The sequence below is a fragment of the Symphodus melops genome (assembly GCF_947650265.1).
Source record: "Symphodus melops genome assembly, chromosome: 3".
NCBI classification, from domain to species: Eukaryota; Metazoa; Chordata; class Actinopteri; order Labriformes; family Labridae; genus Symphodus; species Symphodus melops.
The window spans coordinates 25,803,867-25,827,047 of record NC_136693.1 but is presented as its reverse complement, the minus strand read 5'-3'; the positions used below and the strand labels follow the sequence as shown (position 1 = coordinate 25,827,047).

At 40.0% G+C, this 23,181-nt stretch overlaps 1 protein-coding gene across 4 annotated transcripts in view; it reads left to right on the top strand.

Annotated features, from left to right (window-relative positions):
- Nucleotides 1-23,181, top strand: part of phkb (phosphorylase kinase, beta) — a 105,298-nt gene that overhangs the window by 36,090 nt on the left and 46,027 nt on the right. For all 4 annotated transcript variants that reach the window (XM_079340387.1, XM_079340386.1, XM_079340385.1 and 1 more), the window contains 6 exons: nt 251-346; nt 2,443-2,640; nt 8,642-8,699; nt 9,200-9,277; nt 11,086-11,244; nt 11,622-11,716. In XM_079340387.1, coding sequence (XP_079196513.1) covers nt 251-346; nt 2,443-2,640; nt 8,642-8,699; nt 9,200-9,277; nt 11,086-11,244; nt 11,622-11,716 — 684 coding nt within the window. The remainder of the gene's footprint in view (nt 1-250; nt 347-2,442; nt 2,641-8,641; nt 8,700-9,199; nt 9,278-11,085; nt 11,245-11,621; nt 11,717-23,181) is intronic.

Below are 23,181 nucleotides of genomic sequence, written 5' to 3'. Positions count from 1 at the left end.
TTTTACAGCCAAACAGTGTTTTGAAGTGCGAGGTGTTAGGAGGGTTGGCGGGACTCTAAAGTGGACTTTCAGTTGTTGTAGCCATTTTGAAGTCAAATCTTTGTCCAAATAAAAGATGCAGAAGCTTGTAGTGCATTTTCTTGTGGGTGTTTGCATGCAGAAAAAGCTTGTGTGTTGTTTCTGCACCTGAAAAAAAGGTGAATAGTTCAGCTCTAACTGTGGTGTTGTCTGGATATGTTTTTCTCTGCAGGGCTGTTCGTGGTCGGTGATATTTGTGGATCTGGACGCCCACAACAGGAACAGACAAACGCTGTGCTCCCTGCTGCCCCGAGAGTCTCGCTCACATGTGAGTCAGTCGATGGTGCTCCTGAAATCACTTAAACAGTTCGAAGCCTTGCATAAATAAAGCATAGGATATGGTAAAGATATGTTGAAATGCAAATTGCAGGTCAGAACTTGAGACTTATCACAAGGTTATCTGCTCGTAATTGGTCATTCACATTTGTTCTCAGATATGTCCCGCCCCTTTTACCATTTTGGTAATGCTACAGTCAGTCCGAGGGGAGCTTGTGCTTATTACAACGATCAATGGGCTTGGATTAGTGACGTCTTTATCTTGTGATGTCACGTCACACATTTTCAATGAGGGGAGCTGGGGGCCAAGCGTTTTGTGCGGCTATTGCTACTGCTAACAGGAGGAGGTAGGAGAAGTCGCGTTTTCGCCGATGTTTAATTTTTTGCACATAACACCTGGACAAGACACCTGGAAAACACACTAAAGAGGATATAAAAGCAGAAAAAGCAGGATATAGGAGCTTTAAAACAAGAACAACAAGCCAGTAAAACTATAAATATAAGATCACTGTATGTGTCACAGAAAATGAAGCATGGGTCAGTGCAGTGCTGACTGAGTGTGGGGAGTGAGAGGGAGGGGGCAGCTAGCTGTGGAGAAGGCTCATATACAACATATTGTATACAGCAACCAATTCAGAAGTAACAGGAAATTAACAACAACTTGGTTGACAATATTTCACTTTTGAGTTGAAATTTATTCCTAATTCATTCGAGCTGCTAATTATTGTTAATAGATACTGATCTGATGTATGATTTTACAGAGGCTTCAATAGGATAATTTTACACATCAAGCAAACTACTGCCTAAAACAACATTATTTTGGATACCTAAAAGTTAACCATTCCCTCATGGGGCACTGATAACACTACACATACCTGTGCTTTTGAGGATTCTGCGTTGAAATGGGGAAAAAAAGGGAACGTGAGAGGCGTCTGCTGAGGATGGTGGGAGGTAAAGATAAAAAGGGAAGGGAAAAAAAGAAGTGGTACATGGAGGAAAATCATTCCCTTCCCTCTGCCCCACTGCTTGCAGACACTTAAATGATCACATCTCTCCCTCTGTGCGCTGAATAGCCGCCATCAGCTTGCAGGAAAATGAGTGTAATTAGACGAGCAGAGTGGCATTATAGCTGCATGAGCTGGGTGGGTGGAGAACAGGAGGGAGAAAGAAGCGACTTCCTGTAGAATAATGTCAAGATAACCAAAATATCAATATTTTATCTTCATAGCTTATGCAATGCAAGGGATTGGAATTCAATGTACAATTCGAGACACATTCAATACCCGCAGGGAATGTGCTCTGCAAGCTGATGGCCCATTTCAGCTGCAGCTGCCGGGGATTTTAACATGTAGATTGTAGCTGTTGCAAGAAGCCGAAGAATAAGAGGGGATTGGACTTGATGGAGCAGCATTTGGCTTCTCTGTGAACTGTTTGCAAAATATGAAAAAGATTACAATACAGAACATAAAGATTTGCTGACTACATTTTATGTTTTGCACTGAAACCTAGACTTGAGCAAGCATTTGTCTGCAGATAAGATGGACTTCAATACACAAACAGCAGCTGTGGAAGCTCTGCAATCTTTAAATACTGGGAAAACATTTAACGCTGTTTGCATTGAGGTTGAGTCCTAATAGCTTTCATTTTCATTTGCATAATAGAACAGACTAAACCAAAATGTAATGGGAGAATTAAATTCCTGTCATAATGGTTTGTAAAGCCTAATAACAATATTCTTTCCTAATAATTGTTCCTTTTGAAATTTAGTCAGATAGACTTTGATTTGAAATAAGGCTGCTGTTTTGTGCAGCTCGTTAACAAGAGCTTTCATTCCCCAGCTGGTGAAAAGCATCTACACCTGCCAACTATATGATGAGGACTTCCAAATCACTAATTATTTTAAGAGCACAGTCAGTTAATTTTAAGTTGAGTTCTGCTCTTATAAATATACAGTAACAAAAGACTGGTCAGTCATGACCCAGATGCTGCAAAATTCTCAATATAAAATAGTGTTTCATATTAAAAAATAAAAAATATAGAGCAAGACTGTGAAAATGTTTTATTTTTGTAAATCTCTTCTCCCTGCAGAACACAGATGCAGCCTTGCTTCCGACTATCAGCTATCCTGCCTTTGCAGTGGACGATGATGCCCTCTACAGTCAGACACTGGACAAGATCGTCCGCAAACTTCGAGGCAAATACGGCTTCAAGCGATTTCTCCGAGATGGCTACCGCACAGCTAACGAAGACAAGAATCGCAGATACTATAAACCTGCTGAAATGAAGGTGGGTGCCAAATGGTGACACCAAAGTGATGTCCTTATCTTACTTAGTTGTTTTTTAATTTTCTGTTACTAATGCTATTTCAACTGTATGAATTGTATGAACTTCTACCAGGTAGTATGAGCCACAAAAACCCTGGAATGTTAATGATGCATCAACATAAAGGCTGACACTCTTTGACTGTTCAGCGTGGGGGAAGAAACTGTTTTTATGACGGGTTGTTTGGCGTACAGTCACTTGCAACGCCTGCCGGGGGGGAGGAGCTTTGTTTCCTGACCCTGGACCGGTATATGTCCTGGATTGAGGGAAGGTCGACACCGATGATCTTTTCTGCAGTCCTGATTGTCCGTTGCAGTCTGTGTCTGTCTAGTTTGGTTGCAGATCCAAACCTAACAGATTCGTACATAAACATTGGTAAACCCCCCCCCTGCTTTAGCCTTTTAAAGCAGAAGATACAGCATGTACATCTTTAAAGAAGAGCCGTTGCAATAACTATGAATCTATAGAAAGTATTGCTTGTAAAGATTATGTAGTTGGATCAAAACATGAGGGATCAAGGACAGATCCCTGGGGAACCCCACAAGTAATTTAGGAAAGCAGTCATGGCTTTTATTAAAGACATTTAAATGCTAGACAGTGAAGAATAAAGAAACAACTTGTTTTCACTCATGTGTTCAACATGTTTGTGCTTAAAAAACTGACTTCATAAAAAAGCGTTTAAATATTGTTTGCAACCCAAAGTATTGGATCATCTGATGGTTTGCAGAGACCTCTTTCTATTGTGATTTGGAAGGACTTTTGCAGGCTTCAAGGCATTTCTAAATGTGCCTTGTAGTTGCAACAATATGTATTTTTTTAAATTAAGATGGCTCTTGGTTTAACTTCTCTTGATTAATTGTCATGAAGTTGAGAAAGGTAAGGCCTTGGTGCTGAAATTGCAAATTGTCCTCTCTTTAATCGTGCTGCTGCTCCCAGTTCTACCAGCATACGCAGATCAATTTATTGTGGAAGACTTCCTCGCCAGAGAAGTTTCATAACTTAAACTCTTGATTGATCCTGCTGCAATTTGCCTTCCATCTACCAACAACAATATATCAGAGGGCACATCGTTAAATACTTCCTGTAATAAAAATGCAGATCAGCTGAAGGGAACTCTGCCAAGTGGTAGAATTACACCCTGCACTTACTACTATATAAAGATGACAATTTACCAGCAATAAATATTGAAGCAACCTGCAGATTTAGAATGATAGAAATAGTGTGCTTGCCTGTTTGAGAGGTGTAGTAAAGTAACAATTATAACACACTAGTTAATGAAAGAGAATCTTTTTATTGTTAGATGTATAAATATTTTTTAACCAAATCCAGAGCTGCACCTTGCCTGTTGTGTGTATGTCTGTAAAAACAGTCTGTTGTATGAACACGGGGTTATTGGGTTTAATGTCCTATCTATTGTGTGAGTTACAAATATAGTAAACACATGTAGAGTCACATGAGTTTCTAAGCTAGAGTAGACTTCCAGATACGCTCAGATTAAAGAACAATGCTTTTTTTTATGCAGCATTACGTCAACCCCACATGACCAGGATAATAGATAGATAGGTAGATGGATACGTTATTGATCCCGAGGGAAATTCAAGGATGGTTCTGAGCAGCTAGGAGCCAGAATATGCAAAGAACAGTAGCCTGTTGCACCAGCCTTGTGTCAGTTCTATTTTAACTTTGGGAATAAAACCCTCTCTAAACTCTACCTTGCAATTAGATCTTGTGTATCTTAATTTGTGTCATCGTTTGGTTGCAATATGATGACCAAAGGCTTATCTTAATTAGTACAGTGTAACGCCAAATCAAAACTAAACCTTGTTGCAGAACTAATTTTTTAACTTACTGCGACATATCGGTTAAAAACCTTCAACTTCTGTTTACAGCTATAAATCGACATACAGATAAAAAATGTAGCAACCCCTATTTAGAATCTGACAATGAATTATAATTAGGCGTTGGCTAAAGCTTACACCTTCTTAATCTACAGTAACCACTCATTGACTCCACCTTCAGCCTAAAGCAAAACTTTTGGGCAGGTCTGCCTGTTGTATTCTTGCTACAGAGGAGTGATGTCTACCTGGAAAACTATCGCATTGAATTTAAAGAGACACACACTAAAACAAAGCGTTCTGAGAGAGCTGTTTTATACAGGGTCACACACCTTCTCTGGTGCTTGATTCATGTTATAAGTACAGCACAGATGTTTCATTTAGACCAAAGGGGAATCTTTGAAAAGTTGAAAAATGCTGCTCAAATTTCCAACATAGATCTTCAAAAAATATTGACATGGGCCGAAGCTTGACTGCGAGGACTAAGTATGAGGACATTGACAGATTCCTTGCTTTTTGTTCCAACCCTTTCAGAACCATCAATGTGTTTTTCCTTTAGCATTGTAGTCAACAGGCAGCTGTGGGCGGCATGGCTCACTCAGTTGGTAGAGTCAGTCATCTTTCATCCGGACGGTTTGAGGTTTGGATCCCCTGCAGCCACGTCTGATGTGTCCTCGGACGAGATACTCAACCCCCAGTTTCTCTCACTGCTTTGTCAACAGCGTATGAGTGTATGTGAATGGCCTTAGTAACTTCTGATGGTTACTTTACATGGCAAACTCAGTGTGTGAATGTGTAGGTGTGACCTGCGATGTCAAAGCACTTTGAGTAATCATTGGACTAGAAGTCCAAGTCCATTTACCATCTACTTAGACTTAGACTTAGACTAAACTTTATTGATCCTTTGGGATGACTCCCTCAGGAAATTTAGGTTCCAGCAGCATATACAATAAGAGTAAAAAATAAAGATAAAAATGTAACACAAAATACAAAAATGTATTGTAAGTAACAATATACAGAATAATATAGCATAAATAATAGAACACTCTTCCGTTGGAAGGAATATACCAGAGATATGCATGGAGGAAGTAAAATATACAAAAAAAGGCAATGATTATTGTTGCGATTATTGCACTTGGTTGAGATTATTATTGCACATACGAGTGAAAGTGTCCATGTGTTATTGCACAGTGAGGGTAGAAGGAAAGACGCTCCAACTCCTACCCCTCTGTCCTGTGTGCTCTAGTCCTCCTCCCCCCAAGTGAGGAGTTGTAGAGCGTGATGGCATGCTTTAATTACTCAAAAATGCATTAAGGTTATTGGAATGTTGTTTTGTGTTTCACAGTGATGTAGCACAGGGCTGCTGCTAACTAGCGATGTTGCTTCAAAAAAAGAAAAAAGGAATGGCCCAAAAAGCAGCTACTAATGTGTTAAAAGGAATGGCAAGGACATGTGACCACAAATAAGCAGTATATCTATTTCTTTGATAAGTGAGCACACAGAGGGTTGAAATGTCCGGGGAATGTCGGACATTGTGTGAGCTCTGCCTGGAGAAAAAGCAGTCTCAGGTGTAACAGGTTCTCCTGTCAGAAGACATCGAGTGAAGCTGTTGTTGGTGCTTAAGAGAGAATTCACTGCACAGACACTGTGCTCCCTGTCTGTTTACCATTGACAGGAAGCAGCAGCCTGTGTGATAGACAGTTTTACCAATCAGTCGAGCTGCTCAAGCACAAAACCCCAGGGAGCCCTGCATGTTTACAGCCTCAACAGGCCAAAAAGCACAGGCCTCACTGGGTGACTGCCTCAGCTCTCTCTTTGAATAGCTCTCCCTTCCTCTGAACAAACCCTCCTCTGCTTCTGTACCTCTTTATGTGCCTTCTTCCCTTTCATTTTCCTCTCTTTCATCCCTCTCTCGCCTCCTGATAGCTACTAAATTGCTTCTCATCTCTGCTGAAACACAGTTTGAATTCATGCCTACCTGCATAATCACAGGCTGCAGACATTAACCATTTAAAGGAACACAGTCGAGCCCACAGATGTCACTTTTCAGTGAAAGTCAATGTAGCTCCAGCTTGTTTTTGTGCATTACGATGCTATCGCTGTCATCTTCTATCAGTGTAGAGATTATTGAAAAAGATGAGGGACAAAGATAGTGAGGGCTAATGACATTTACCGATAGATAGGCTAAATCAAACACACATGCTTTGTAATGATGGCTTTTAGGGAGGCTAATAAAAATCAAGCTGACCTTGATCATTTGTCGTGTTTATCTGTACATGGCAGAAAAGAAAAGGGCAAATCTGTAGAAAAAAGAGCTTTCAGCATTTCTTTGGTGTGTTTGTGTTCATCGTTCTTCGGCGAGCATAAACGTGATTCAAGTATCTGAATAAATAAAACCAAGGGTCCCTCGACTGTCTGCTCGACATGTAACCAAATGACTTATGAAGTCTTGAGCATGGGCAATCTGTGTGCGTGTGTGTGTGTGTGTGACATAACACACATTATGTGTGCGATCTATAATAGGATTTCTGGCTCAGTAAGATTCAGAGAGTAATCCTAGAGGTGATGGTGTTCATGTCAATCCAAGTGTTTCTTCTGGAAAATTCACCGCAACGGCTGCAACATGCTGGTGTTAGTTTGTCTGTGTGCAGTCGACTGAATCAGCCAGACAGTGACACAGTCACTTACACATTCAACGGTAACTCATCAGCTGGAACTATCAGTCAGTCAGGTAGTCAGTCATGGCTGGAAAAATGGTGGAAATGTTTAAATAAGTTAAAAACTTGAATAATTTGGTGGACTTACATAAATAATATTTACACAGGGAGCAGTGGATGATTTGATATATTTATGTATTTGCCTCCACACTTGTCAGCTGTCAACCCATCCAAACAACCACTGGAGGTTTTGCAGCCTTGTCAAAACACCAATTAAGCCAAAATGATGTCAAATATGAATGTTAATACTTACAATATTGAGAACCTTCTTTTAGCTGCTCATGGCGGCCCGACTTATAAAGACAAGGCAAGTTCATTTGCAAAGCATCATTCATAAACAGAGCAATTCAAAGTGCTATGCAGTTGTAAGAGCATAAGAAGAAATATGACAAAATAATTATATATCAGATAAAATAGTAAGAACGATGACATCAGGCAAAAATAACATGTTAAAAAAGATGAGTCTTTCCTTTTGTGTCGTTTAGTGTTTCTCATGTGTGTTTTTGGTCTTCTTCAAAGTATTAGTAAGCTCTGTGTGTAGACTAAGGCTCTCACAAAAAGAACACCCACCCTTTTACAGTAATATCACATGGAAAATATGTGGGCCTCTTTATTATTTTTTGCCTGTTCTTTGGGAAAAAAAATAAATAAATAAGAGACACAACAAACTTGGTGAAAGTAATTTTCACCGTCTGATGTATCAGGGGAAAATGCTCGCACTGACATGCTGAAAAGCAAACACAACTGGTCACACACACTTGTTTGCAAAAAGGAAAAAGTACAGCGTTGACTCTTGTGTTCTTCTTCACCTGATGGCCACAGCGTACATTTTCCTCTTACGTCACACTCAGGTTGTGAAGCTGAAATGCATTCTGTGCTCAAGGTTTGCAAATTGTATAATAAAAAGAGAGTAGGTAGTTTAAACATGGATGGGTTTGCAGTCCTACTACAAGAAAGACTTCCTGGATTCCACTGCAGAGGCGAGCAGTCTGTGTGCATTGATTTAAACTGTTAATTTCTGTTCTACTAACAGGTTTGATAACAGAGCAGCAGATTCTTGTTAGTGTGTACCCAAAAAGTTAACAGCAAATGTAACATTTTCCACAAAGCACACATCTTTCTCCTGCCATGCTTCATGTGTTTGTGACTATCATAAACTATTTGACCTTCAAACATCCTTCTTGTAGCAAAAAAAATGACCTTGCAAGAGATTGTTATTATCCCTGTCTGTTCTGTTAGTTTTCAGTCACAGTGTCACATCTTCTATACCTTCTCCCTGTGTCATGCTTTTCCATATTCAGTTCTACTAAAGTTCTGCCATCCACTGCTTTTAAGTTCCTATGCCTGTCGTCTCTTTTTATGTGGAAAAACAATGATTCCCTTCTCTCTCTCTCTCTCTCTGTCTCTCCACAGCTTTTTGATGGAATCGAGTGCGAGTTTCCAATATTTTTCATCTACATGATGATTGACGGTAAGCCTCGTTCCATCCATAGCTGCTGTTAACATGCCTCAAGTGGGTCGCTGGCAAGACAGAGGACACACATGTACATTTAGATGAAATTAAAGTTTCGTATTTGCAGATTTGAGAGGACTTTATTTCAATTTCAAATATGACTTTTAAACCTAAGAGAATTGTCCAAAATAAAGTATAGATGCATAAAAAATGGATTCAAACGTTTTTTAATTGCTCTCCTGCTCTCCTGATCCTTTTTTTAATGACATTATGTTTAGACCTTTGAGTCATAAAACGCTGTGTAATTGTTACAGCTGAGATTAAGTGTGTTAGTGTTAGTGACAGTGCAGGACAAAGGAGTAACATAACAACAAATCAAATCCAACCATCATTGTAGTTCATCAGTGCTTGTAGAGCATTTTACCCGTCTGTACAGCAGAGTAGGGCTTTTGCATCAATTAAACCAACATCCTTTTCTATAAACATGTTATGTTTGTGTTGTTCTTTTTTGCGTGCAGGAGTGTTTCGAGGAAACAAAGCTCAGGTCAAAGAATATCAGGAACTGCTTGAACCTATTATCTTCCAGTCTAACGAGGGTGAGTAATCATTAGTAAATACACACAAACACATGCAGGGACTGATGAATAAGTGGAAATGTTTAATGCACCAACACATCACATCATATCACATCAGTAGGGTCAGTTCTGAAACTTCTGATCCTCCGTTCTCATCCCCTCTAGCAATAAAAACCGTCCTTTCTTAAATCACATCATCCATATTCATACACCACTGTGACCGAGCGTCAAAGGGCTGTCTCGTTCAAGTCAACTCTTTCTTTCCTAAAGAGTGAAGAGGCTGGCATCGACAGTATATTCACCTGGATGCAGCGCGTTGAGGAGAGACAGTCAAATGATAGAGATGTCAAGAGATTGCAGATTATATTGGTGGGTTCATAACAGATCAGAAGTAATTGGAGTGTAAGAAGGATAATGATGTGAGGCTGTGCTGACTTTAAGGTACCCCAGACGTCTCTATGGTGTCTTTGTACTGCTGACGTAGGAGTTAACCAAACTCCTGCCATTAATTGGCTGGGTTTGAGAGGATAACGCAGCAGTATTATTTCCCTTGAACCATTAATATAATAGAAAAGTCCAAATCCACCAGGGTATTTGCTGCAGTCAGTTGCTGCTTTTGTATGCTCTGCTGCAGATTACTGGACCTCCCACGGGTCCCAGTCTACCATTGTTCTGATGATTCTCAGACACATGCAGGGTGCACCTCTGGGAGACATGCTGCTGCACTTTAGTTAATTGGAAATGTTACCTACAGTTGTGCCTTACTTGCTTGAGGGTGTTTTCACACCTACAGTGTGTCTGCTCTGATCTAAATCATGGACCAGTTGATTAAGTAGTTACATAATGACCTCAGGTTTGGTCTTTGATCACAGGGAGGCATTTACAAGCAGATCAAAATGTTGGACAGGTCAGGAAAATGCTCTCTAAAGAACCAGAGTCTGAAAGAAAGCGGACTCAGACCCATCTTTTCAAGCTGTCTCCCTCCGGTTGTTTGGACCGCACCAGTTTGATTGGCAGCTTGGCAGCTTTTACACCAGTGTGAATGAAGCACACTAAGTGGACTAACAGACTGAGTTTAACTGAACCAAACGGGTTAGGTAAGACAACGCCCTGAAATTCCTTGGATTTTTATTGATTCTCACTTTAAGATAGTAGATGTAAAGAATTGTGTATTTGCAGTATAGCCATCTCAACTGGCGATTTCTCATATTGACATTCAGAATTTTTAACCCTTTCTACATGTATTCCTAATGGCATAATGATGAACCTGAAGTGTTCAAAGTGTAGCCTAATGAGATGATTTACTGTCAATGTAACATCCCTGTTATATCGGTATTACTCAGCCAGTCAGTCTGCAGCCCTCTGTGTTGCAGGAGGAGAGATTTAGCTTTGATTTGATGTGAAGAAATATTGAATGAACTTGTACAATATTTGTGACTGATACTGTATTTATACTCTCCTGAGAGCTCTCTCTCTCTCGCTCTCTCGCTCTCTCGCTCTCTCTCGCTCTCTCGCTCTCTCGCTCTCTCTCTCTCTCTCTCTCTCTCTCTCTCTCTCTGTGATATTACCTTCCTTATTATAAAATGTATATACCGGTTCTGTTTGTTGTGCACAGTCCTGGTTCTCCTGTTTTCAGTAGTAGTTAAATAGTCAGAGATATGAAGTAGTTTCATAGTGATTATGAGAGCAGACTCATAGGTTTGTTTTCACACTAAACATTTCATCTTCCGATAGATATTTGTTTCTTTGTTCCTCATTATCACTTTCTATGTGAAGACAAGCGCGCACACACACACACACTCAGCTCGTAGTCCGCGTCTCTCCTCTAGGCCACGCTGTGATCCCCAAGTATTACCACGTACCGGCTGACTTTGTGGAGGCGGAGCAGAGCAAGCATGGAAGCCAGAAGCGTTTCCCTAGCAACTCAGGCCGTGACGGCAATCTCTTCCTGTGTGGTCAGGCTCTGTTCAACATCGCCAAGCTGCTGGGTAAGAGAGTGTGTGTGTGTGTGTGTGTGTGTGTGTGTGTGTGTGTGTGTGTGTGTGTGTGTGTTGATAGCCTGACTCCACACATTCACTCTGTTATTCTAAAATGTGTCTGTAAGTCCAGAACAAAAGTAATGTGACCTTCATGTTTTATATATTTAAATAATTAAACCAATTTATTCCTATAACTGTCAGAAAATATGAAGCGTGGACATTCAATCCTACGTTGTTGTTTTTTTCACCATTCTTCACATTTGATCTAATTCATCGTTTTGTGTTTAAATTATGGAATATGGTTTTATTTAAAATAATCATCCTTTTGAATGTGTGTGTGTGTGTGTGACACTGATTAATGTGTGTTTGTGTGCTCCCTTTCACAGTGGATGAGCTGATCAGCCCTAAAGACATTGATCCCATCCATCGCTACGTGCCCCCTCAGGATCAACGCAATGTCAGCATGAGATACTCCAATCAGGTGAGCTGTACTCTAACTCTATTTATGCAGCAACCTTCTATATGTACAAGTATGCAGCCATAAATATGAGACAAATATTGACTTAGGAGGACTGGAACATACTCAAAAACAGCATGTAGGTGTTTTATTTCTTTTATGTAAACCCACAGAGCCGCCTCTCTCACTGTTATTCGTGAGGACCATTTAAAAGAGAACACCGACCTAATAGATCCTAACTTACAATGAATGATGATCTCTGTTATAAAGGAGCAAGGTTATTTACAGCTTAAAGGTTGGTAATTTTCTCCAGATAGACTTTTTAAGATTTTGGTTTAAATTGTCTTTAGGCCCTGACAGAAATGAATAACTTGTGATCTGAGAAAGAACAATGACAAGTCCATCATCTCTCCCTGTTGTAAGCCTGTAAAAACTTTAACCAATGTCTGCACTCTGCCCGATTTTTATGAACCAATAGTTCCTCCCTGTCTCCCTTTTCGTTCTCTACTCTATGCTTGCACAAGCCTACAGTCAAGGTGTTGAGTTGAGGTTCACTTCTGGACCAATGGTGCGAGTGCATATAAGTGAGAGGCCTGGCTTTTGAGCGAGCACAGAGGGGAGGGGGTGGGTGAAGACGGCGCATGAAGGGAATGCTACTTTAAAAATCATGCTAGTTTTCAAATATTACCAACCCTGCCTATAATAAACAAGTAAGAAAACTTGCAACTTGCAATCAAATGCAATGGTCACAGGAAATCAGTGTGCAGAGCTTTCTGCAGTGATGTGATCCATTTTCTTTCTTCAAGAGTCCTTTAGCAGCGTTCCGAATACACCGAAAAATAAAATCTCCTTGAAAACGAGAGTCCTGGCCTGAGATAGCATCATAAAAGATTCCCAAAGAACAACCAACGCACCAGAACAAGTGGAAAAGTGACCTTAAATCCTTTAAAGCCTTGAAAAGTAATACAATCCTACAATTCAAGGTGAATTCAGTAAAGAGGGAGTTACAACAGTTTATACAGCTGGTGATAAAAGTAAGAGTTAATGGAGTCTCTGCTCCTGTCTGACCTCTGCTTACTTACCCTCGTAAACATGGCCTTAAGAATCCTCCTGTTAAAAACGAATCTGACTGCCTTTCAAAACAAAAAAAAAGTAAAGTAGGACTAAACACTCACCATGGAAACGTAGTATTTGTTCTTTGTTATCAACTCAGTGTAAGTAAGAAGAAAAACTTTAAGTTATGAATAATGCCAGACATGTTATAAATGAACACTTCTTGGAGAAAGGAAGTGTTTCTCTTTATTTATTTTTTATTTTTTATTTTTTGCTTCTTCTGAAAAATCTTAATGCTTTGTTTTTTTCTTTTTTTCAATGAGGCTACAGCTGTTCTTTTACCAGCTCCGCCCACGGTTTCTTTACTGTGCCTTCTGATAACTGAATGGAGAATTTTAACAGAATGCAACAAACAGAATGTGATATTAAGAAGTCTCTTTATTACCTGCAGAAAAAACAAAAAGGGCCACTAAAGAATGCCTTTACGTGATGGAAATACTTGATATATGTGAGTGTTCAAAGGAAGCAGAGGGGTTGTTTTCTGCTACATGTGTACTGGACAAGAGCAAGATCAGCAAAGACTAAAGATGTACTGCTTTGTACCCAAGCTGCCTCCTCTGCTGTTGAAAAATGAAGCCAATGCAGAACAATCTATGGAAAATCTTGCAGTTTGTCGAGTGTCCACTTCTAAGTCTGGCTGCAGAAACACCAGGCACCTGTTTAAAAACTGTGTTTTTAACAGCAGAAACCCACATTTATAGCCTGGGTCAAACAACATGACATCTGATTAGCTGATGTATTGGTCTGCACACACTCTACAGGGGTGAATCTTTTGATTATTTATCTATTTGTATTTAATGAAGGATAAGCAGTATTCACAATAAGGAAACAGTTTGTCAAGAGTCTTTAAACCCGCCTCAGCTCGAGCTCTCAGTCTGTCTTTGGGTTATCTGAAACTTAGGTCACCACAGCCATCCACTGGACCCCAACGCCCCCTGCAGTAACACACTGATGACATCATCACATTTTAAGTCTGTGTTTCTAACTCAGGGGGCGCAAACATCGACACAAACCAAAGTTTTGTCAAAGGAGCTTTCAATCCTCACTAGGAAATACTGGTAAAATAAGTCTAAGTTATAAACATGCAAAACTAATGAACTGTAATTAAGCATTCCCAGTCTGATGATCTATAAAATATGATGGTTCAAGGTTAGTACAGGAAAGATCATTTATAAAGGAGGTGCTAGCCACTGGTATAGAAAATAATCACTGGCATACAGTATATTGAGGAAATAAACCACTTCACTTATATATCCACTGAGTTGATTTTGACATTTTGGATATGTTAATATCCAGTTCAGTGATGCTTGTTATCCTTGAATACTGCCCTGCAGCAATGGAGAGATAAATCATAGGGAATGAGGCTGCATGTTGATGAACATGATCTCACACTGTATCAGTATTTACATCTACTTTATGAGAGAGCGTGACAGTGAGCTGTAGGCCTGAACTTTAATTTGAGTTACATCAATTCTCCTCTCTTTTGCCTTGTTTCATTACTGAATACAGGCATCTTCTGCAAACAGCACATCACGCATTAGCTTAGCTGTCTTTTGCACGGCATGTTTTACAGCTGGCAAAGGAATCCGAATAGAGCAGACTTTACCAACTTTCTTAATTGTTCCCTATGTGGTCTTCTCTAACAAAATAATAGGAAGCTTCTGAAACTTGTCGACGAAATCCCATCCTGACATCACTGTTCTTTTAGCTTTAGTCTAGCCCACGGCCTAGCAAGAGCAGACATAGCATGTGCATAAGCTTCTCTAACCCCTTAACACACATCAACCAAATCTGTTACCTGTGAGTAAATCTGTTCTATTATTTTGTCTGCTGCTCAAATGAACTAATAAACTAAACTAAACTAACTAACACACATCAACCAAATCTCACGTCTGCACTATCCAACCACAAACTCAGCCTCAGGCACTTCTCCCTACAATAAGAAAAGAAAAATATCCCACTCCAAAGTTTTGCTTCCTACTTCGTAGTGTCGTTCATGTGAGCTACAACTTTAATTACTATACATCCATCACCATCCAACCTGCAGAAGCCTTTGTGTTTTTTACCTTGCCAGAGGCCACACTTTCAAACATGGATTAAACCCAGTTCAGTCCCTGCACCAACTGGCTCTGAATGGCCATCGTGTCTAAGATTGAATCAATACCTGAGCACTGAGGCAGCTCTGAGGATCCCACAGATGGAGGGTAGAGATACGTATGCAGCTACCTGACGTTCATTCTCTTTCCTTTACAGTGTGCATTGAAAAGTCCCATTCTGCTCCTCTATGTTGAATTTGTGTTGTCTTGGCTGATGCTAGAACAAGGCTCACCAGAGAGATCTGGGTCTGGAGGGGCAGGATGAAGGACAGACTGAATCAAATAGGTTGCAGGGAGGAAGATCCGCAGCTGAAAGGAAAAAAGGCACGAAAGAAGCAAACAAAAGAGTGAGTCAGGAGAAAAAAACTTTAGGAAAAAGGCTGAATAAGGGATGATCACGCATCGAAGAGCTACAAATGTCATTAGTTAACTCTCCGGGACATACCAATATTGTTGAATACATAAGAGGCATGCTCTGTGAGCGACTGGAAATATGAATTTCTTCACTTAAAGGTTTTGACATTTACCAGCTGTGAAAAGACATTTCTCATTTAGCCTTCTGCTGTGCTGACTTGTTTTAACATTTCCAAACTCATGCAAGGAAATACTCAATGAATCACTATTTCATTTCTGTCACATCCTGATCTTACCGTCTTGCTGTTTATGTGAGTCATCTTTAATCCTATCTAGCTTCTCCTATTCTTTAATTAAGACCAATCAACTATTAGTCTTTAAGGGTACAATCTACAAACTGAAGTCCTTTTTGCTTCGTAGACAAAGTTCCGAATAATTTTTCCAAATTCATTATGTCTGATAACTTACAGATACAAACAATTTCATTGTGTAGCCATTATAATTCCAACTGTAACAACTCTTCTCTTGGTTTGCATGTATTCTTACCCTGAGTGAGGAGTTTGGTGGCCTTGTTTACTGCATACCTTTACATGTGTAGTTTTTAATCATATGTTAAATTGTATTTTGTTAAATTAGAAGATAAGCTTCCTTTAACCTTATGGAGGAAGTCAGTCCTCCACATGGCCCTTTCAGCAGCTGAAGCCTCTCCTCTGGGGAACGACTCGCCCTAGTTGGAAGGGAGGCTGATGTTCCTCTGTAGAAAAACAGGATGAGAACATGTAGCCCTGTTGTGCTAGTAGCTTTGATTTCACGACTTCAACCTCGACACTAGTGTGCAATGTAAGCAGAGCCTGACTCCCCTCAGGTAAACTGCATATTTTGTTGAGATTACTTTTATCACAGTAACACTGTGTTCAGACTGGATTTGTAGGCAGCGTGACAGCTCACGCTGAGCCCAGCCTCTGACGGTAGAGGCACTGCTTTGACGGAACCCCGTCAACAAAAGCCTTTCACGTTAAGTTTGATGTTTTCAGCCACATGCAGACCAAATAAAAGTGTGCGTGCCTCAGTGCTTTCACTCCACACTTCCTTTTTTGACCAAAGCGTTGTGTATTGATGTCACTGTCCGTGTGCACATGCAACCTAATTTTGGTCTGCAAAATTTAAGATGACAAATTCAGCCCTCCCATTGTTCAAAAACATTTTAGACGTAACCTTAAGTATTTTATTGAATGTGTATTTGATGTGGACATAGCAATTACATTGGACAAACCAGAGGCATTGATTCGAGTGTTTTAGCACATTTGTCAACACTTTTGAAAGGATACTGTATAAAATGTGTCATAGGCAGTTGTTGAAGTCCCCAATGGATCACTAAGAAAGGAAAGGGAAACACATCCTGCATCTTCTCAGAAGCATCACCCAGTCATGCTTAAAGCTACTAAACTTGCATATTCATTCATAAATGAACTTTCCAGTTATGGCAGTTTCTCCAATACAAGTCATTGATAAACACCCTAATGAATCATACATTTAACTCCTTGAAACCCCTTAGTCCTCTCATGTCGACTTTTCTCAGTAAGGGTAATGAAGTGATTATTGTGTGACTGTCTGTCATGTAGATGCTTTGCTTCATTTTCATTGTACAGATTCACTTAAATATAAATAAATCTTAATTAAAGCTTGAATTTCCCTCGGGATCAATAAAGTATCTATCTATCTATCTATCTATCAATGGGGATGTGTGTAGACTGCCAGGCTGCTGCTCTGCTTCAAAACTCTCACAGCAGGAACTTGTGTTCCTGTGTATTTCTCAAAGCCTTAAAAACATATTTCTACACTTTTGCTGTCTTCCTAATTTGTAGGCCATGGGCTGAATGGAAGTAAGCAGGCGGGCTCCTGGCAGAAAGGGTAGCAGTTTTACAATTCATTTAGCAGACGCTTTTATCCAAAGTGACATACATCAGAGAGTAAGTACAACACAAGCAAAGATCTAAAAAACAGGAAAAGAATTCAGTAAGTACAAACCAACTTTGGGGGGATTTGAGTCCAGCATCCACTTCACTAGCCAGTGGTTAACTCGTATCAATTTCTACTGTCTGTTTACATCTGCCAGGAGCATGACTGGACACAGGAGCAGAAACATCTAATGGAGGCCTATGGCAACACATTGCTTCAAGTTGGACGTGTCTTTGGATTATTCCTGTGCTATCACACTTCAGTTTATCAAAATACACAAATCCACCTAAAAATGACGTGTTACAGATATAGACAGAGCTTTATCTAGAAAGAGTTATGAATATCCAGTCTTGCAGAAACCTGCAAAACCTGTCTCTTCATCTATCCATTTATCCACTTATACATCTACAAATTGACCCATCAATCAATCAATGCACCCATCCACTCTTCATCCATCCATTAGTGTTGGTGCTGAGCAATCGGTATATTGGCTTATTTTTTTGAGAAAAAAAACAATCTGCTGTTGAAGTGAGATATTTAAATGTACAGTATGATTTATGTTCTCCAAATTCATAAAAAAATAGCATTTGTTATATTATGCATTTCCCTCAGAAGTCATGATAAAGATGTGTTTTTTAGAAGCAGCGATTCACAGGGTGTTGATCATTTGAGGCTTCTTTTCAAACAGGTGTTACAGGTTGTTTTATCTTCTGAGCATTTTCAATCACTGTATGAAAAGTGATGTGAAGAGTACCTTTTTTTTTGTCCTGGAAGTTGAGGAAATCAACAGTCTTTCACTCTGGGAGCGGTCTCTTATATCCTGCACTCAGTCAGGAGGAAAGATGTCTCACAGGTTGAAAAAGCAACACAAATTATGTGTTTTTCTTCAGCCTCTGCTGCTTCAATCCCCCTCTACTTTTTCTTATTCTTACAATATGCCCCCTTTCTTTGTATTGTAACTCTTATTTCTGGATCACCTTCACTGACACTTTGTCTGTCTCAGCTGATACTCTTATGTTAGCGAAGGGGAAGTAGTAGTCGTAGAAAAGAAAAAAGAAAAGAAAGGGCATTTGCGCATTTCTTGTTTTCTGTTTTGTATTTTAAGCAAGAAATATTGTGTTATGTGCATATATATATGTGTGTGTGTTTCTGCAGCTGTCTTGTTGCCTCTACATCATTGACAGCCTGTGTTTGGTCTTCAGGCAGGAAAGGCACATGGGCGTGCTGGGCTTTCACATGCAGTTAAGGCATGATTTGTACACTCTCCCTTTTCTTCCTCTGCGTATGCATATTATTTGCTTCCCATTTTGTGTGCCCCGGAAAAAAAGAATTGCGCACGTTATAAGTGTGCCTGCGGGCGCAGTTCTATGGAAGCAAGCATGTGTGTGTTTGTATGTATGTGTTCTATTCAGAGTATCATTTTCAACCAATGTTATGCTTCCACTCAGAGCCTCTGCATCAATTTATTCCACAGATGAAGAAAAATAAGCTCCTCCAACATATTAAACACGTGAATATCTTGCGACGTTGTTCTGCTCAGTGCCATGTAAGCTCATTTAAGGGGACCTCGAGGATGTTTGACATCAGCTCTGGCGTTCGGCAGAGAATTATGATCTACTCCCTCCTGTGACTTATAAATACCTCTTTAAGAAGTCAACGCTCCTGTAAGGAGTTTTTTATGAAACCGAATGAAATTATGACTAAAGCCTATTTTAAACCATCAGCAACAGTTTTTATTTGATTTAAACACTGCCACAGGGTCAGTTTCAGACAAAAGGATTTACAGCCAAGCGGCAAGCTCAGGTTTTGAAAAATAAATGCAATGCGGAAGTGCAAAAAACTGCAGTTCTTTTTTTTTTTACAGCCCAAATTAACATAGCTTGCTGCCAGATTCAAAAAAACGATTTTGGTCTTATTTCTCGTTGTCTCCATCAGCAAACACTGTGTGGGGGACTTGTTTTTTTTTCAAAAACTCATCTGTTTTCCATTTAATGAATGATTTGTGTTATTCATAGTTAGGCATGGGGTTGATCTGATTGAAAGATGGGCGCGATGTAGAGGTTCATCAAGAAGCCTAAAACCCACTTTTTCGATAGGGGGCGCCAAATATGAACAAAAATCAAAAATTCGAAGGTCGTATTTTGAGTCATATCTATTTTTTTTAAAAAATCCATTGAAATGATTGATATTTAGAAAATATTTCAACAGCAGAATCTTATTCTACCTTTGTCGTGTTCTGCCATCTTGCTTGAATGTCATCCTTAATTCTTTAACCTTGCCCAACAGCATCCCTTGTTTCTGTGTGCCGGAGCTGACATGGCAACACTTACATTTTCATGCATTAGGCTGAGAAGAGTGTGTTAAGAATGTCCAGCACACAGCATCCATTTAATGCAGTCTATATTTAAAAATGATTATGCAGCACATATTCTTTATTGTATATGGGCATCATTCATTAAAGTTGTACCGTGTGTGTGTCTCAGCAGGAAGGGAAGGGAATGGGTTTCTGCCTGAATCAAGCAGCAGTTGGAGGATGGGAAGCTGTGATTTACTTGGTGAATGAGGTGTTTATGCAACTTTAATGCACAGTGGAGCTTAATGTACGGGAACCTTTTACTACCTAAATAAAGTGAAAGCCTGTTAAATAGAATATGAAGCCATAAAATAATGCCACATGAGTTATAAATGTAGAAAGTCCACATGGCACATAGTGAAAAACAAGCAAAGGTGAATTATTACATTGCTGCTGGCCCCTCTGCACACTTATAATAGCTCCAAATGGATTCTTTTTTAAGCTCGACCCTGTGGTTAAGTGCAGCTTTTCTTGATATTTAGCAGCTACCAAAGTGCAGAGGTCGACTCTGTTGTGTTTTTTTCTGCATGAGACAACACGCTCCCAGGGCTGCGAGGGCGAGTCAGATCAAACGCACCCTGGGGAGCGTGGCGTGACATCCCACTGACAAACATGCAATAATACGCAGCAGGCGTAGCAACTCAGGCATCTGAGAAGTTATGAATGGCTGTAAAAGTGAATTAGTTGTCACACACTCGCCTCTAATGTTGTGTCCTTCATCTACCCTGTTATTTAGGCATGCTCGCAGGGTCACCGTCTCTCAGGATGGATTTTTATACTTTCTGTGTTTTTCTTCATCTGACTCTGCTCTATTTTTGGGCAAACTAACATCACACAAACGCCCAAACAGGAAACTAAAGCACACATAAGGAGAACATTTGTGGTGCCTTAAAAACAGCAAAGTACAAGTGGACTCTTCAGGAACTTTTCGACCTCTGTTGGATTTTGTTTTGCTCACACACACTGAGTATCTCACTCTGTGTTTCAACAAGGTTAATTGAAAAGCTGCATTGTGGACAACACTGCAGAAGCCGTCATTCATCAATCAGAGATAAGGTGTGGGTCAGGAGAGGCCCCTGATTGGATAGAACAGCTAGGGGAACAAACAAGGCCGCAGAAAAGGAGAAGATTTGGAGAGGTGAGAATGACCATGACGGGGAGTCAGACTGATGGCGTTTTATTCCCTGTATTTACGTTAATGGTTCTCTGAAGCATACAAACCATTACTCAAGAACAGTGAAGGCAACATCATGCAGCTTTAGTTGGGTTCAATCATAGAACACTTTGACGCCCTTTCATGTAAAAGCTGCCTTCACACCTGATCCCACTGAGAATGAACACCCCAGAGCAGCTTTGAGTCCGTGTCTCATGAACATGCTGTTTGAAGTGTGTTTGAACAATGTCGGTTACTTCTCATGACAGAGGTGTGTTTTTCTACTCTCCTTGCATAAATATTTAATACGAGAGGGAAATCCTGAATATTTCAGAGACTTTATCAAACAAAAGCTCTTGTTTCAAAGTCCTTTGTTGGTCAAACATTCAGATTTGGGCTCACGCTGTACGTCCGTGAGCCTCTCTTTGACTTCAGCCTCTGAAGTTGGTAATTGTGGTATTACACTGTGCCATAACTCTGAAAAAACAAACTAAGAAACTAGCTTACACTCCACCAAGTAAGCTAAAATGGACTCTTTTATATTGTATTATTTGAATGAAATTTTGTATGAAGCATAGAGAACTGATTCAGATAAACAGTGAAAGAAATATCGATATAAATGACATTTAAATTGTCAAATTGAACACATGTTTGACCTGACCATGTTAAGCCTTCAAATCTTAAAAAAAGAGTATGGTCTGCTCATTATCTATTACATACTGTATATACTGAAATGAAGCAGTTAAATGACATAGTTCCTTTATTTTAGGGGATCGTTTCAGGCAAATAGTAAGCACACATTCTGCTGTTTGAGTGTTGGATAGTCCATGATATGAATGTCTGTGTTGGACGATTGTTGAGCTGTTTACGACATTCCATTCTGTTTGATATGTTAATGTGTTTATTGAGTGTGTGTGTGTACAGGCAACTGTACATGCAGGGTCAATCTGTCTGGTTCTGTAAAGATGAGTCTTTCTCTCTGTGGAGTAAAGACAGTAGTTTAGAATCAATAACTAATGCAGGGGAGATTTTAAGATTAGACCTTTAGGTGTGTCTTCAAGAAATGGTTACCTGTTCTGTAGAATTCCTTTGCAGGTGTTCAATCCTCAAGCTAAACCACTCTTTTATGAGCAACACGAAATATTGCACGACATATAGAAGAATTTTTTTTAAACGATAATAATAACATTATTTAACATTTTTCAAAATGTGTTTGCAAACATCCACTGCGGAGGCGTTTTTATTTCAATGGCACTATAGAAATTCAAACATACCTGTAATTTACTGATCATTATGCACTGACAGCTGTTATTATCAACAAAATACAGGTATGATCCTAACAGCAGAACAAAGATTAAGGTCGTTTTCAAATCAACATACACTCTCTATCCGTATATCATTCATTTGCCTCTGTCCGCCTAACAAATATATGCAAAGACAACATACACTGACACACAGATTGAGAGAAGGCTAAACCCTGCTGTTTGCCAAATGGCCTTGTGTCGAGCAGCAAATGTCGAGGCCAAGCCGTCTGTGACAGTAAAAGCCCACGAGAGATGCTGCTGGCCTTAACCTGCAGAGAAATGGACATTACTCAGAAGCTCTCACACACTTTGCATGCATCAAGTGTCTATTCATCAGCCATGCTCAGATGTATCCTCTCATTGCACTGATACCTGCATGTGCATACACTATAGCGCAGAACTGTGTGTGTGTGTCTGTGTGTGTGTCTGTTCTCTATCCAGACACACTTCTGCCTCTCCTCTTCTGTCTTACAAGCTGTTCCCTGTGCCAGGGGCCCCATTAGTGGTGTCTGATAGCTTCGGCCCCTCCTGTTTCTCAGTCTTACTGTCAGTGTTATTGGCCAGCTCTGGTGTAAGGTGTCTTCCTGTTTACTGCTGATGTATCGCACAGAGACAAAAGGGAGGCAAGCTGCCAGGATGCACAAACTCTAAAAGGAAGGCAAAAAGCACCCAAAGTGGAGATCAAATATCTGATCCCATGATGTGCTCCATTCATCCAAACCTTCACTTGAAGAAAAAGGCTGTCTACTCCCTCCTACATTAAGGTCCATCATTCCCTCCTGCAGCTGGATGCAGAGCTTTAGTTGACTGTGGCATGTTTGTGTGGAGCCAGGGAGTGAGGCTGCTTGGGTTCCATTAGCTGCTTGTTGTAGGTTATTGCTGACAGTGTACAAGCCCAAGCTTCACAATTTGGGGGCTGTTCATGGTACTTGGACCGAACAGACCAGCCCTGCTTTAAACAAAAGAATCACCACAACAGACAACGTTTGAAAATGTGAACAGAGAAAAAAGGAGACGGGATGTAAAAAGAGGACGAGGGATGTTTTTCCTGATATATATATATATATGTATATATATATATAAACTGCAGAATCACGTCATTCATATTGTATGTGTTTATTGAACAGGGTTTCATGTAATGAACATTGCGCCATACG